At 42.6% G+C, this 14,795-nt stretch overlaps 2 protein-coding genes across 6 annotated transcripts in view; one reads left to right on the top strand and one right to left on the bottom strand.

The window, feature by feature from the left end:
* The window catches only part of BLTP3B (bridge-like lipid transfer protein family member 3B), a 51,714-nt gene extending 51,112 nt beyond the window's left edge, over window positions 1-602 (bottom strand). For 4 of the 5 annotated variants that reach the window (XM_052668177.1, XM_052668179.1, XM_052668180.1 and 1 more), the window contains exon 1: window positions 361-602. In XM_052668177.1, coding sequence (XP_052524137.1) covers window positions 361-431 — 71 coding nt within the window. In that variant the 5' untranslated portion in view covers window positions 432-602. The remainder of the gene's footprint in view (window positions 1-360) is intronic. The other variant, XM_052668181.1, reaches the window with a different exon arrangement.
* Window positions 603-4,787: 4,185 nt separating this feature from the next.
* Window positions 4,788-13,736, top strand: ACTR6 (actin related protein 6). The gene is made up of 11 exons (XM_052669042.1): window positions 4,788-5,043; window positions 5,552-5,669; window positions 6,131-6,199; window positions 7,831-7,954; window positions 8,637-8,772; window positions 9,444-9,500; window positions 9,902-10,000; window positions 10,188-10,266; window positions 11,551-11,722; window positions 12,518-12,656; window positions 13,458-13,736. Exons 1-11 carry the CDS (start codon window positions 4,976-4,978, stop codon window positions 13,585-13,587), a joined length of 1,191 nt encoding a protein of 396 aa, XP_052525002.1. The 5' UTR covers window positions 4,788-4,975; the 3' UTR covers window positions 13,588-13,736.
* The last annotated feature ends 1,059 nt before the right edge of the window (window positions 13,737-14,795 follow it).

Raw genomic sequence — 14,795 nt, 5'->3', positions numbered from 1 at the left:
GAGGCCCATACAATATCTTGCTCCTCGGCAGACGCACGAGGGCTCTCACCGCTCCGCGCAGCGGCACGACCCCCGTTACCACCAGGCCAAACCCGGCACAAGCTCGGCTGTGGCGGCCCCGCTATAGGTGCCAGGCGGACCGCCAAGCTCCATGCGCCCGCCCGGGCTGCGTGCGGCACCGCCTGCTCGGCGGCGACTCACCCGGGGACTCCTCTTTGCGCCACGCACGCCGGGCCGCCTCCGAGCGGGGGGCAGCGGCCGTTTCCACGCGTGTCACGGCGGGACAACCCCGCGCACGGCCCCTACGCCCACCAGCGGGCCCTCTCCCCAGCCAGGAGCCGCCGCTGCTCCCCCGCGCACCTCAACCCACTCCGGCGCCGAGCTGACCTGGAGAGATGCTTCAGGATCTGCTTCTTGATGATCCCCGCCATGGCGCCCGCCGGCACGCACCGCTCACCACGACCGGCCCGGAACGGGGACGCGCCTCATCCCTCCGCCTCCCCCAGCCCGAGCCGGGGAGACCGCGGGGAGCGGAGGAGCCGCTGCCAACACTCACGCTCGCTCGGCTCCCACCGCCATCTTGGCTGCACCATCGCCTAGTGACGGGGGGCGGGACGGAGCCACCGCCCCGCACGGGGAGAGGCGGACCCCGCTCTGTTACCGCCGCCCCTCGGCACCCGCAGCATCCGCTCCCCGCAGCCCGTACTGCCGCCTATTCATAGAGTCATTAAGGTTGGAAAAGCCTGCTAAGATCACCCAGTCCGACCGTCAGCCCATCCCAACCGTGCCCAATAACTGCGTTCCTCGGTGCCACATCTACATGTTTCTCGAACACCTCCGGGGACGGTGACTCAACCGCCTTTCTGGGCAGCCTGGTCCAGTGCAGCACCACTCCTTCAGAGGTTTTCCTAAAATCCAACCTGAACGCTCTTTGACACAACTTGAGGCCATTCCCTTTTACCCTATCACTCTTACCTGGGAGAAGAGGCCGAGCCTCGATTCACCTCCAAACTCCTTTCAGGTTGTTGTATGAGGTTTCCTCTGAGCCTCCTCAGCTCCAGACTGAACAACTCCAGTTCCCTCAGCCATCTGTGCTCCAGACTCTTCATGGCTCCACTGCCCTATAATGGACATTCTCCAGAGCCTCCGTGTCTTTCTTACCAGGGCCCAAAACTGAACACAGCACTTGAGGTGTGTATTCAGGGCTGAATACAGAGGGACAGTCACCTCCCTGCTCCTGCTGGCTGCACTATTGCTGATACAAGCCACGATGCCACTGACCATCAAAGCCACCTGGGCACACTGTTGGCTCGTGTTCTGCTGGCTGTTTATCAGTATCTGCAGATCCTTTTCCTCCGCACAGCTTTCCAGCCACTCTTCCCCAAGCAAGTATCATTGTCTGGGATTTTTGTGACGAAAGTGCAGGACCCCACTCATGGTCTTGTTGAACCTCAAGCTATTGGCCTCAGCCCATTGATCCAGCCTATCCAGATTCCTCTAATTGCTACTCTCATGCAAATTAATACTTCCTTCCAGCTTGGTGTTACCTGTAGATTTACTGAGGATGCAGTCAGTCTCCTTGTCTAGATCATCAAAAAAATATTATGTCTAGATCATCAAAAAAATATTAAACAGGCCTGGCCTTAGTGCCAACCCCTGGGGAACACTACTGATCATTCAACAGCTAGATTTAACTCCATTCACCTCCACTTTCTGGGTGCCACTGTCTGCATTTCTCCACTCTCCCCCACTGATGATGAGATGGTAGACTAAGAAGGCATTTGTCTGTGCCTCAGCTGCAGCTTCTCCCTTCGCTGCCCCATGAAGCATGTCTCCTGCAGGCCACATTGCCTGCCCCTCACCTTGTGCACCCAGCCCATTCCCTACAACTTCAGAGATTAGCACTGGGTTGTTTTTTTTGAAAAGCTATTACAAAGTGCAGCTAAAAGATGTAATACGCAATAGCAATAATAAATGTTTTGATATGCAGTAAAGATTCATCCAGATAAAATGCGAATTTGCGTGCACGCATTACTAGATGCTGTCAAGGTGCACTTCATGTGCTTTCCAAGAGCCAGAGCTGCAAGTGGTCTGAAAGTTCACTCAGTGTGCTGTTTGAAGCTGCTTTGAATTTTCCAGATAAACTCCAGTATTCCCTCTGTTCTGCAGTACCTTTACTTTGATGAGCCCAGTAAGACATTTATTTTTTTTTATACCTCATGTAGCAGAAATGCTAAGTCACAGCTTGAAGCAGTGATTGAGCAGCTGGCAGGAAGACAGAGCCAACCCAGGGATGCTCAGGTGTATGCAATGTACCTGAGTGACCAAAAGGGGTGGAACTTGGCTCCACCCCTTCCTAGACCTCATTTAGGCACTGGCAGTGAAGGTAAGGGTATCTTTCAGGGGATCTCTCCATACTTGAGGCTTCCTGAAGATAAGTAGCTTATTTTTCCTTGTTTCTCATTGTTGTGTTTGAGTGAATTCTTGCTTGATGTAGCCTGGGATCTTGCTGTTCAGATATCCTTGTTGTATTTTCCATTATGTTATACCTCTCTTTCAACGTAATGTTTGTTTCTAGTCACAGAAAGCAATTTGTTTCTATCTAGGATCCTCTAGATCAAAATGATGTACCAAGCATACTAACAACCCACCAGCAATAAACTCAACCTTGGTAGCAAGATGAAGAACTGCTCAGGCACAGCTTCTGGCCCCAGTTCTCTCCGCCTATTCTTACATGGAGGTATTCCATCCCTTGGATAATTTCTGTGGCCCTTCTCCAGACATGTTCCAACAAGCCCATGTTTCTCCTATCCTGAAGGCTCTACATCTGCATGCAGTACTCTAGGTGAGGCTTCACCAGTGCAGAGCAGAGGGGCAGGATCACCTCCTTCTCCCTGCTGGCCATACTCTTCCTGGTGCAGCCCAGGATGCGGTTGGCTTTCTGGGCTGTAAGAGTGCATTGCTGGCTCCAGTTTAGCATTTTCCTTAAGCAGAGTGTCTTGGAAGTTACTCAAACTCTCAGGCTTCTAAAATCATGTTCTTCTCCAGGTGATTTCCATGGTTGTTATGAAGCCTACAGGTTATGATTGTCTCAAGAGAATAAGTTCTCATGCTGTGGCAAAATTTCCAAGACAGTTAATTAAATGATTTGTAATAACTTTGTTCATTTAGTAAGCCCCTTCTCTGGAGCTACTTCGTTCAGGAAAGATATCTTGAAGAAATTTCATTGGTGGCTAACCAGGAACTCTAATTGTCAATATTAATCAGAAATAGCAAGAAGAATGGTAAAAACTGCCAGGTTTTTCAGATGTAATCTCTTTAAGAAAGACGGCTGACTGGCTCCAGAATGTAATCTAGGGCTGCAGAGGAAATACATCAGATACTAATTTCTTTGCTTCTTGTGCACATGTAAATTATTTGCATGTAATAAACCAAAATAATCCAAGGACCTTCATATCAGATGTGAAGCAGTAACAAATGAAGAAGGAGGTCAGGAGATTTAACACTTTTGATTTTTATTTTCCAGGTATTTAAAAATCAGTCAGTTGTGTAATAGTGACATCATTATATTACTTTGAGAGGCTTATAAAGTGGGAATGAAGTAACACTTTTACTCATGTTTTAGTTCACATTTCTCAACTAGAAAAAATCCACCATTGTCTCAGAATTCTTGGAGAACTTTGAGAACGTAACAGTTTCCCATCAAGGAAAAAAAGAAGGGGGGAGGAAATATGAGGGAAAAGGAAAGCAAGATCCTTGCATGTGCTCCATTTCAAATGTTCTTCCCACCTAGGTCTGGCAGCAGATGAGATGATCAGAATGAGAAAGTTGAAATATTCCTGCCCAGCATGGTTAACCTGAGTCATGAACTCACCTTCTCCAAAATATGAGGGAGCATGCTCCTTGGAGGAAAAGGCACAAGTCAGCCCTCCACCCCCAAGGACCCGTAAGTGTGTATGATAAGAAGCCCAGCTTATCTTGCTCAGAGTGGTGTTTTGGATCCTGATAGAAGTTAATAGCAGAATATTCCCACACTGTGCTTGTTAAACTTTGGACTGACTTTTTTTATTATTATTTTTCCCCCACATCTCAATCCCATGTTTTCAAGCAGATGAGTGCCGGAAGGCTCCTGCATTTTGGAGTACTGATACATGGAGCTGATGCTTGATACAACATCCAAAGAATGATTCCCTTATAAATAGAGGAAGGCAACCATTTATGAAGAATGCCACTTGTGAGAGTGTTATCAGCTGTGGCCTTAATATAAGCAGCAGAGGTTTGCTCTTCCTACCTACTTTGCCCTTAAAGACACAGCTATGAAGGATTCCTTCAACTAGCTCTTTTCTCTTGATGCATCTGCACTGAGCCCTGCACGGGGAGGAAATAAATGTCACCTGAGAAGGATTGCAAGGCAGGCTGTACAGGAAGCTCTATGTGTGAACTTCCACGGGCCTGAGTCCTGATTCAATGATTTTTCCGACCAAAAAAACCAAAACAAAACAAAAAAAAAAACCCTGAGTGTAGTACAGGCCGTTAAATGATATCATGACTAACTGATAGAGCAGGAGCCCATATTTTGCAAAGCGCCGTGCCCATGGCTGCCGCCGGGGGGCATTGTGGCGCGCCGCAGAGCCGGAGAAGGCGGGGTTGGGAGTGACGCCGACGCAGGCGCCCTGGGGCTGCCGGGCACGGTTGGGCGGGCTGATGCGCGTCACCTCCCGTGGCGAATGCTTCCGGGTGGCGCTCGACCAATCGCCAGGCTCGGCGGTTCCCCGAGCGTCGCCGGTATCACGTGAGCGGCGAGCGTCCGGCGGCAGAGGCGGGTGCTCGGCCGGAGGCGGTCCCCGCGGCACTCCTGCGTCCCGTCAAGCAACGCGCGCGCGCGCGCTGCACCTCCGCTCTATGGTAACCATAGCGATCCACGGCGGTGGCGGATCAATACTGGGACGGCGGCGGCCGTGGCGCCGTGGGGAGCATGGCGACGCTGGTGCTGGATAACGGCGCCTACAACGCCAAGATCGGCTACAGCCACGCGCACGTCAGGTGAGGCCGCGCGGCGGCGCCGGCGCAGTCCCTTCGTTTCCGATCGTTCCCCGCTGAGCTCGGCGTGGACGAATCAGCCCCTCGCGTTCCCCGCCGCCCGCTCCCGCCGCCCCACCTCTGCGGCCGCTGTGGGCGCCGCCCCTGCGGCGCGTGCTGGCCACGCCTCTTCCGCCTTCCTTCGGTGGCGCGGGCGCTGCGAGCCGCGGGCTGAGGGGGTTATAGAGCGACCTCCAGCCGTGGGCGGGTTGCTGTACACCTGCTCGGGTCTGCCCAGCGCCCTGTCCGGCCTGGCCCTGAGCGCCTTCAGGGATGGAGCACCCGCAGCACTATGGGCAGCCTGTGCCTCGTCTCTGTAGCAGCTGCAATATTTTCTCGGTATCGATAAATAGCTTAAAAACGAGGCGTGGCTGCAAATACATCATTAAAAGCATGCTGCTGTGAAAGTGGTACGGAAGGGCAGCTCGTGTCTTAAGCTGTGATGTGTAGGAAATGCCTGTGTTTCTTCCAGCGTCATTCCCAACTGCCAGTTCAGATCCAAGACTGCACGCTTGAAAACCTTCACAGCAAATCAACTAGATGAAATCAAAGACCCCTCTGGCCTCTTCTACATTCTCCCTTTTCAGAAAGTAAGTTAACCCCAACCTAGAATTACAGCCAAAGGGAATTAGTGCTTAATGGAACATATTTCACACAACAGGCTGCAGGTACAGGGTATAGCCCGGAATTACAGGCATCCCATCTCAACAGTGTATTCTCATCTATCGAAGAGAATAATGCGTATAGAAACCTACCTTCTTTTTTTAAGGTAGTAGTTAACGTATCAATGGAAGGTGATAGTAACATTCCTTGTTTTTGTGTAATGTTTATTCCTTGGCATAGAATTGTAAGAATTTAGAAATCTCCACTCTCAAATCTCCATTTGTGCTGCTAGCCTGTCGTGGTTTTTTGAGATTTTTAGATGTCTGGTAATTGTTTTTAAAAAATAAAGTAAAATTGTATTTTATAAGTATTTCTTTCTAATGGTTGCGTTAGATGTAAATGTATTTTGTAATTGATTTTTTTTTTTTTTTTTCCCAAACTTATGCAGGGTTATTTGGTAAACTGGGATGTCCAGAGACAGGTTTGGGATTATCTTTTTGGAAAAGAAATGTATCAAGTAAGACCCTCCTTTGTTTGTTTAATTATCAATTTCTGTAGGTTACATCCTAACTGAGAGATTTACCATAAAGACAACAACTATTAAGTAAAACTGATGAGCTTAGTCTTCTCCTTGAAAATGACTTCTATTAGAAATCACAGGGATTTTTTAATTTGTTATTGGTTTAATGAGGAAAATTACGACTTTGAACTTTGGTGTAGGAGTTTGAAAAACATTTGACACTTTGAGTTTTGTGTATCTCCATACTGAGTACAGTCTGTGCATGTTAATGTTAAATTCATGTCAATCTAATTAAGAGTGCAAGTTAGGAAAAAAAAAAAAAAGATTTTAGGCAGATACAGTGTGATTTAGAGACTAAGGAGCTGTTGATATGAAGGAGAGTGATGCACTAGGTCAGTGGGCCAAAATTGACTATATCTTTGGCTAACAGTTTTCTGCCAACTGAATGAGTAAAATATAAAGATCTGAAATGTAATTTTTGTTATTTGTGACACAAACTAGATTTAGCCCAAGAGGTGCAGTAAGGCTGTTCTTCTGTTTTTTTCTTGTAAAAAAATGCTGTATTGTTGTTTAAGCTGAAACTTGGAGTGTTTTTATTTTTGTGATACCTAGGAGGGCAGAATTTTACTCGTAATGAAAATGATGTCCCAAAATGTTTTGTTTCTGGGCTTAAAAATACAAACTACTGGATTTTCATATTTAGCTTTCATTTAAATTTTGGACCTAGAGTTCCAGTCACTCACAATTCCAGGAAGAATTTTTCGTTTTTTAAATCCGTTTTTGTGAGTGAAGGCCTTAGAGGAATAAGGGCCATATCAAGGCATGGTGGAAAAAAACTTTGTCAAGTTTTTCTAGTTAAACTCAAGAAATCAGTAAATGTAGAAAGTCCAGGATCTTTTGCTGGTTTGGTTAGAGTTCACTAGTTGGTGTGGAATTTCATCTTGATTAAATGCTGAGCTGTTGAAGAGATGCTTTTCTGTAGTTGGTAGTATCTTACTTGAGCATTGTAGTATTTTTTGTGTGTATCTCTTTAAAATGCTGCATTATAATGTAAAGGGAGCAGAGTACATAATAAAGGTGCTCCCTTCTATTATATTTTAACCCATTAATGTGTTAAGATTCATCACTGCTCATAAATTCCCTAAAAAGGAAAAATAAAAGTAGAACTTCAGAAGCCTAGTTTCTGCTAACGGATATGGCAAATTATAATCATGTGTCTAAATTTACTTATTTTTAAACTGGTGTATAATGTAGCATAAAATCACAGAATGGCTTAGGTCAGAAGGGACTTAAAGATGATATGGTTCCAATTCCCTGCTGTGTGCAGGACTGCCACTCATCAGCTGGGGCTGCCCATGGCCTCATCCAGCCTGGCCTTGAACAATTCCAGGGTTGCAGCATTCTCTTAGCAATGTGCTGCAGTGCCTTACCACCCTCCGAGTAAATAATTTCCTCCTAATACATAATGTAAATCTCCCCTTTAGTATAAAACAGTTCTGCCTTGTCCTATCACTATCAGATTGTGTAAGAAGTCTGTTTTCCTCCTGTTTATAAGCTCACTTTAAATACTGGAGGGCCACAGTGAGGTCTTCCTGAAAGTAATGGCAACTTTTGTGCATTTTTCATAGGTGGATTTTGTAGATACCAATATTATTATCACTGAGCCTTATTTTAACTTCAGTTCAATACAAGAATCAATGAATGAAATCCTATTCGAAGAGTATCAATTTCAAGCAGTTCTTAGAGTAAATGGTGAGTCTATCCCACCTTAATTCACATTTATGCATTGGAAAGTTCAAACTTGAAAATAAATAAATATGAATGTATACATGCATATGCAGGAATTATTTTGGCTCCTTCCTGAGTAATGTGATAGTAGATGTATTCAAACTGGATTAGACATCCTCCCAGACTACTTCTTTAAGAGCATCATTCCATTAAGTTCAGTTAAAGGAAATATAAGAGAGAAAGATGTCAGAGATAGTTAATATATTTTGAAATAAGATTGCATTTGAGAAAGTCAACCAAGGGTTTGTGTGAAGACTTTCTTCTTTTAGGAATGGAGATGTTTGGGTTTTTTTTTAAATTTTGTTTCGTATTAGCAAATAAAATGCAGCCTTGTCATGAAATGCATCATTAGACATAGGATATCCCTTTAGATAGACTTGAACAATCACATTGCAGTTAATCTCTGTGAACCTTGGGAGAGGAAATAGAGCAAGCGTTTGAATCCATGAGAAAGAAAAAAGCAGCGAGGTGGGTGGGAATATGCAATGTGTGATCTTAGCGCTATCAAAGTTAGTTCATGTGTGGTTGTAGTGTTCTGTATTGAGTTTTTGAAAGTCTGGCATTTAAAATTTGAAGCACTTTTATATCAGTGTAAATTCTAAAAGTGTGTGTTCATGTAAACATGAGTAAGCTTTCTGTATTTCAGCTGGAGCTCTTAGTGCGCACAGGTATTTCCGGGATAATCCATCTGAGCTGTGCTGTATCATTGTGGACAGTGGATATTCTTTTACACATATTGTACCTTATTGTAGAAGTAAAAAGAAGAAGGAAGCAATTATCAGGTAAGCTGCATTACATATATATTTCTTTAAGAATTGTTTGCTATACATAGAATCATCATAGAATTATAGAATGGCCTGGGTTGAAAAGCACCACAGTGGTCATCTAGTTTCGACCCCCTGCTACATGCAGGGTTGCCAACCAGCAGACCAGGCTGCCCAGAGCCACATCCAGCCTGGCCTTGAATGCCTCCAGGGATGGGGCATCCACAGCCTCCTTGGGCAACCTGTTCCAGTGCATCATCACCCTCTGTGTGAAAAACTTCCTCCTCATATCTAACCTAAATCTCCCCTGTCTCAGTTTAAAACCATTCCCCCTTCTCGTACCACTATCCACCCTCATAAACAGCCATTCCCCCTCCTGTTTATAAGCTCCCTTCAAATATTGGAAGGCCACAATGAGATGAGGTCCCCCTGCAGCCTTCTATTCTCCATGCTAAACAAGCCCAGTTCCCTCAACTTCCTTCATAGTAGAGGTGCTCCTGCCCTCTAATCATCTTAGTGGCCCTCCTCTGGACATGCTTCAAGAGCTCCACGTCCTTCCTGTACCGGAGTCCGCAGGTCTGTTTGCAGTACTCCACATAGCGCCTCACAAGAGCTGAGTAGAAGGCAACAATCACCTCCCTCTCCCTGCTGAAGTTAACAAAAATCCTTGCATTATTTATTCTCTGTAGGATTAACGTTGGAGGAAAACTGTTAACCAACCATCTGAAGGAGATAATCTCTTACAGGTAAAGCATGAGACTTGATATTGTTTCTATGAATTTTAGATTAAATACTGTTGAAAGGGGACTGTTGTCTGTTACAATCAGCTAGCTGCTGTCCTGAGCTTAAAATTGCCACTATACAAATTTAACAGCCTAATTCATCACAGTACCAGGGCTTTTGAAGTTGCTGAAATAACCTGTATGTTCACGATACAAGTTCTTAAAACTTTCTGAGACAGCTGACTGGTAATCTACTGAGACAGTTGTCAAATATGTGCTACAGTGCTAGATTTCTGCACTGAAAACTTGTAACCCATCTCCAATAAAAAAACAGACAGGTAATGCAAAGAATTGTAAAAATTCAGTTGTCAAACTTAGGTTCTATTTTATATGGAGGTTGTTTTTTTCTGTTTGTTCCTGCACAGGCAGTTGCACGTTATGGATGAAACGCATGTAATTAATCAAGTAAAAGAAGATGTGTGTTATGTGTCTCAAGACTTTTACAAGGACATGGAGATTGCTAAGTATGTATGCAGTGCTATTAAGTGTAAAACTTGGTACTTCTCAATAATTAATTTGTACAAATAAATGAAAATATGCTGTTAATTAGAAAATTTTCAAATTAAGTCAATGGAAGTATTATCAGGATAAAAATGTAGAGATTTAGAAGAACTTGTTCTTTATTCTGTTGTATTTTACATTATTTTTCAGATTAAAAGGAGAGGAAAATACTGTAATGGTAGATTATGTTCTGCCAGACTTCAGTACAATCAAAAAAGGATTCTGTAAGGTATTGACATTAGAGTTTAAAAATATTTTTGGACTGTTTTCCTTTGCACAAGGCTGTTCCTGTTTGTTGAAAAGACTTTTCTTTGTTCTAATGCTGCGTTGTAACTATTCTATGCATTAATGTTTTAAAATGCCAAGTATCCTGAGGTGTATTAATCTGCAGTATCAAATCTTTAGTTCAGATTCTTGTAGGAATATTGCATGTGGTTTGAAAACTGAGCGGTGGCAAAGGCTTCGTCTCTTCTTTCCTTATTCTGGTAGAAAAATGGCAAGATGTGTTGTCATCTATTTTTGAAGGCTTTGAGATACAATCATGTTGCAGTTTCTCATGAAGATTTCATACCCTTTGTAACTGCTGCTTAAAACCAAGAATTCATTTAGCTCACATTCTTCCTGAAGCATGTTCCTTTATAGTAATTTACATGTGCTAATGCTAACTTGCAGTATACGTACAAATGTAATCATCGAGAGAAACTGACTTGCTGTCCTCAAACTTCAGATTGCTGTCAGTGCAGTACTGCGTTAAATTTGGTTGCAACCACTGTAGCTACCTGGTGATCTGATGTGCTGACTTGATGTTTCTTGCAACCTTTCCTGGTGTAGGTAGGTTTCGCCTACCTTGAGATCTGTAAATTTTCTAGAAATGGCCCCGGATAGGAAGGAAAAGCAGACAGCTTGTCACTCGTTTCTTAGGAAGCCGACATGAAAATGAAATACTTGTTTCTCTAGCATAGCATTTTATGTCCTGTTATCTAACACTTGCAGATTGCTATGCTCATGCTGTCATGAAACCTACTCTAAATTATCATGTATCACTATTATTCCTTTCACAAAGCTGAAAGGGGTTTTCTCTCTGGTAAGTGTTAGTAAGTCTATTTGAATTTCATCTAAGCATGCCAGTAAGTAGAAAGCTCAAAGCTGTGCCTGAAGAGCCTGAAAGACCTTCATACTAGTGACAACAATTTTAAGTGTTGTCCTTGCTTGGTTGTTTTTTTTTTTTTTTTGGCCATAGTTTTCAGTTTCAAAAGCAGTCCCAGTATTTTAAGTATAATTCTTGTGCATACTTATTTTATTTTGCATTGGGCAAATCTGCAGCTGGTAAGTTGATAAATTCAAATTTAATACCAGAGTATGTATTGTTATTATTAAAAGATTTATAGGTAATATGGCTTAATGTGGGATGTATGGCTTACCACTACTATAGTACGTGAAAAAAATAAGCTGAATACTCCGGAATATAACTTCTTTTCTAAAGCAGTGTTTACTATTTCTATCTTTAATTTAGCCAAGGGAAGAGATGGTGCTAAGTGGAAAATACAAAACTGGTGAACAAATACTTCGTCTAACGAATGAAAGATTTGCAGTTCCAGAAATACTCTTCCATCCTTCAGATATTGGTATTCAAGAGATGGGAATTCCTGAAGCCATTGTTGATTCTATTCAGAATTTACCAGAAGGTATAATTTAATAAGTATTTTGGAAGTTATTTTATTTTAAACTTGTTTTAGCACCCAAAGAGTCATAAGAAGCTAAATGCTCTCAATATGTCTGGTAGGCTTTTATGAACTGTTCTGTCTTTTGGCATGTATCATGTAGCCTAGAACTGATGATTATCTGTAAGATGCCCACTTGTGCAAGCACAGCTTTGTGGTAGTTCCTAGATTGGCTTCTACTTTTGCTTCAGTTGATCGCCGTGTGCTGTATTACCAATGTGATCTACCTGCCACTTATGATGGAATATACTTAAATTTTTCTTCAGTGGAGGAAAATTCAGCCTGGCTGAAATCAGCCATTTAAGCATCAAAGTCTTAAACCTGTCTGACTGCTCTGTTGAACAGAAATAATATTAGTGCCTTCGTGTTATAGATGATATCGATGTAGTTAATGTTACTACTACTGCAAGGATTTTCATAGGTTTCGTGATGCCACGTAAGGGTGGAGGTGTTGAGACTATGAAATGGTGCAATTTTTAAGAGTACAAAATAAAATTCATTTTGAAAGGAGAATGTGTTGGTAGGCATGAAATCTAAGAGACAATTAAAAGACAACGTTGTGATTTTTAGAAATTGAAGAACAGACAATGATTGCTCAGTTGTATTTTGCTATGAATATGACTGTAATGTTGATCACGAGATTATCACAACTTCTGTATGTATTTCTTAACTCATTTCCAATTCATAACAATGGGGTAGAAGAATCTCGTTTCTAAATCCATCCTTAGTCTCTAACTACAGGTTTTATTTATTTTGAAGAAATGCAGCCTCACTTCTTCAAGAACATTGTTCTGACTGGAGGAAACACGCTTTTTCCAGGCTTCAGAGATCGAGTGTATTCTGAAGTGCGATGCCTTACTCCAACTGATTATGATGTTTCTGTTGTTCTCCCAGAAAAGTAAGTCCTAAACTGTACTGAACAAACTGTCAGGCAGGACTTCTTTTGCTGATAAAAAGATATTAATCCCTTTAAGTGAACCAAAATCATTCAAGAACAATTGTTCTAATTTGTTGTATTTTCAGAGAAATTGAATGTATTAGAGACCATCTGCTTGTCTAGTATATTGCCTAATAAAGTTAAGCACAGAAGTAGTTGTTTCCAAGGTGAGTGTTATAAATAGATCAGTAAGACTGTAGTCTCATTAAGAGAAGTGGATACATAAGTATGCGTGATTAGAGTTTAGTACTTTAAAAGAATAATTACTATATGAATGCTAATGTATCAGTTTTAATGCAGGCACTTCAGGGACTTGAAGGAATTTATTTCACCATGCCTCTTTGCAGGGAGTGAATATATGGTAGAGGCAAAACAAGTAGTCTTTGATCATACAAAAGATTATCTTTACCTTTTAAAGTATTACTAGAGAATATTTTTGAATATTAAAGAATAGTCACGCAAAGAAAATATGAAGACATTGCTATTTCCTGCCCCCTTCACACCTGCCTCCCAAAAGTTACTTAATTTTTTTATAAAATGGGAAGTCAGCCCTGGCCAAGTTTCAAACTTTGTCTCAAAATTTGACTGGAGCTGGATGGTTTCATGTAGCAGTCAAAAAAAAAAATCATCTGAGAACAGTCTTTTCTGATTTGATATATTTTTGATAGACATGGTGAAATAAAAGTGTGCAGTCATGATTTCCAAGAACTGTATTTTAAATGAACTTGCACAAGATTGACAATGGTTTTGTTCATTTTTCAGCCCTATTACTTATTCTTGGGAAGGTGGGAAGCTCATTTCTGAAAATGATGATTTTGAAGACTTGGTAGTAACCAGAGAAGATTATGAAGAACATGGACACAATATATGTGAAGAGAAATTTGATATTTAAGTAGCACAGTTGGGTATGTTGTTGTTCCATTGGTTTACTCAGAGTGGAGCTCTGAGCTGTTCTCTGTCAGTTAGGATTGTGTTTTAGCTTTCCTATACTTCATTGGATTGGGAGAAGTTCATTTTCAAAATAAAGTTTTACAAGCTTAATTTTTACTGACTGCTTCATTATGTTCTTAGTGCAAAAAGTCTTAATAGTGTGAGGCAAAATAGTGAATAGAGTACTGGTGTAACACACAGGATAATTTGATCCCCCCCCCAAAAAAAAAATGTTACTGTCGTGCAACCGAATGGGCATTGCACTATTATTAAAAGGTCACTTCAACTTTGCTCATTCTGAAAATGAGTATGTGAGTCTTGGTTATGATTACGTTAGTGAATAGGCGTGAGGGGAATGGAAATGTGACCTCTGCTGTTGGTAATATGCATAGACTTCGAGAAGAAGTAATTGGAACATTTCCTTCTTAAAAAGAGGCTGGGGGTTAGTGGGTTGTGGTTTCTTTTGTTTATTTTTCATGAGAGCAAATAAGTTGCCTCCTCTTCTCATTTTTCTGGAATCTCTGCCAGGCTTGTGTCTCAGGTGAACCAAGTCTGCAGCTGTGGCCTGGTTACCTGTTTAGGCAGCGTGTAACCCATCTGTCAGCATATGAACTCAGGACAGTGTATGAACAGGAACAAAATTAAGCTAATACTACTGTGCCAGACTATTGTAGATAACAAAGGAGGGAATAGCACAGAGCTGCATCAGGGGAGGATCAGGTGAGGGGTTAGGGACAGGTTCTCCACCGAAGGGCGGTGGGCATGGGACAGGCTGCACAGAGCAGTGATCACAACCTCAACCTGCTGTAGTACAAGAAGTGTCTGGACAGTGCCTTCAGACATACGGCTTGATTTCAGGTGGTGCTGTGTGGAGCCAAGAGTTGGACTCGGTGATCCCTCCCAACTTCAGATATTTTACGATTCTATGATTCCACAGCTGAGTCGCTCGAGAAGGACCATCACTATTTGCAAAACGTTTATATGAAGTTTTACAGGCAAGCATATAAAGCTTTGCTTTGACATTTTAAAGGTATCTTTACTGCGTGACAGCAGTCCTCCCTCTTGATACGTAAGCCCTACAGCAACCGTACCCAATTTTACAAAAATAGAGGAAGGTGTCACTGCACGAGCGGCCCCTCACACGCCGCCCGAGGAGCCTCCCGAGGCACG

Source organism: Tympanuchus pallidicinctus, unplaced genomic scaffold (genome assembly GCF_026119805.1).
Source record: "Tympanuchus pallidicinctus isolate F22 unplaced genomic scaffold, pur_lepc_1.0 scaffold8, whole genome shotgun sequence".
Classification (NCBI taxonomy): domain Eukaryota; kingdom Metazoa; phylum Chordata; class Aves; order Galliformes; family Phasianidae; genus Tympanuchus; species Tympanuchus pallidicinctus.
The sequence above is the reverse complement of the archived record's forward strand: the minus strand, read 5'-3'. Positions and strand labels throughout refer to the sequence as shown.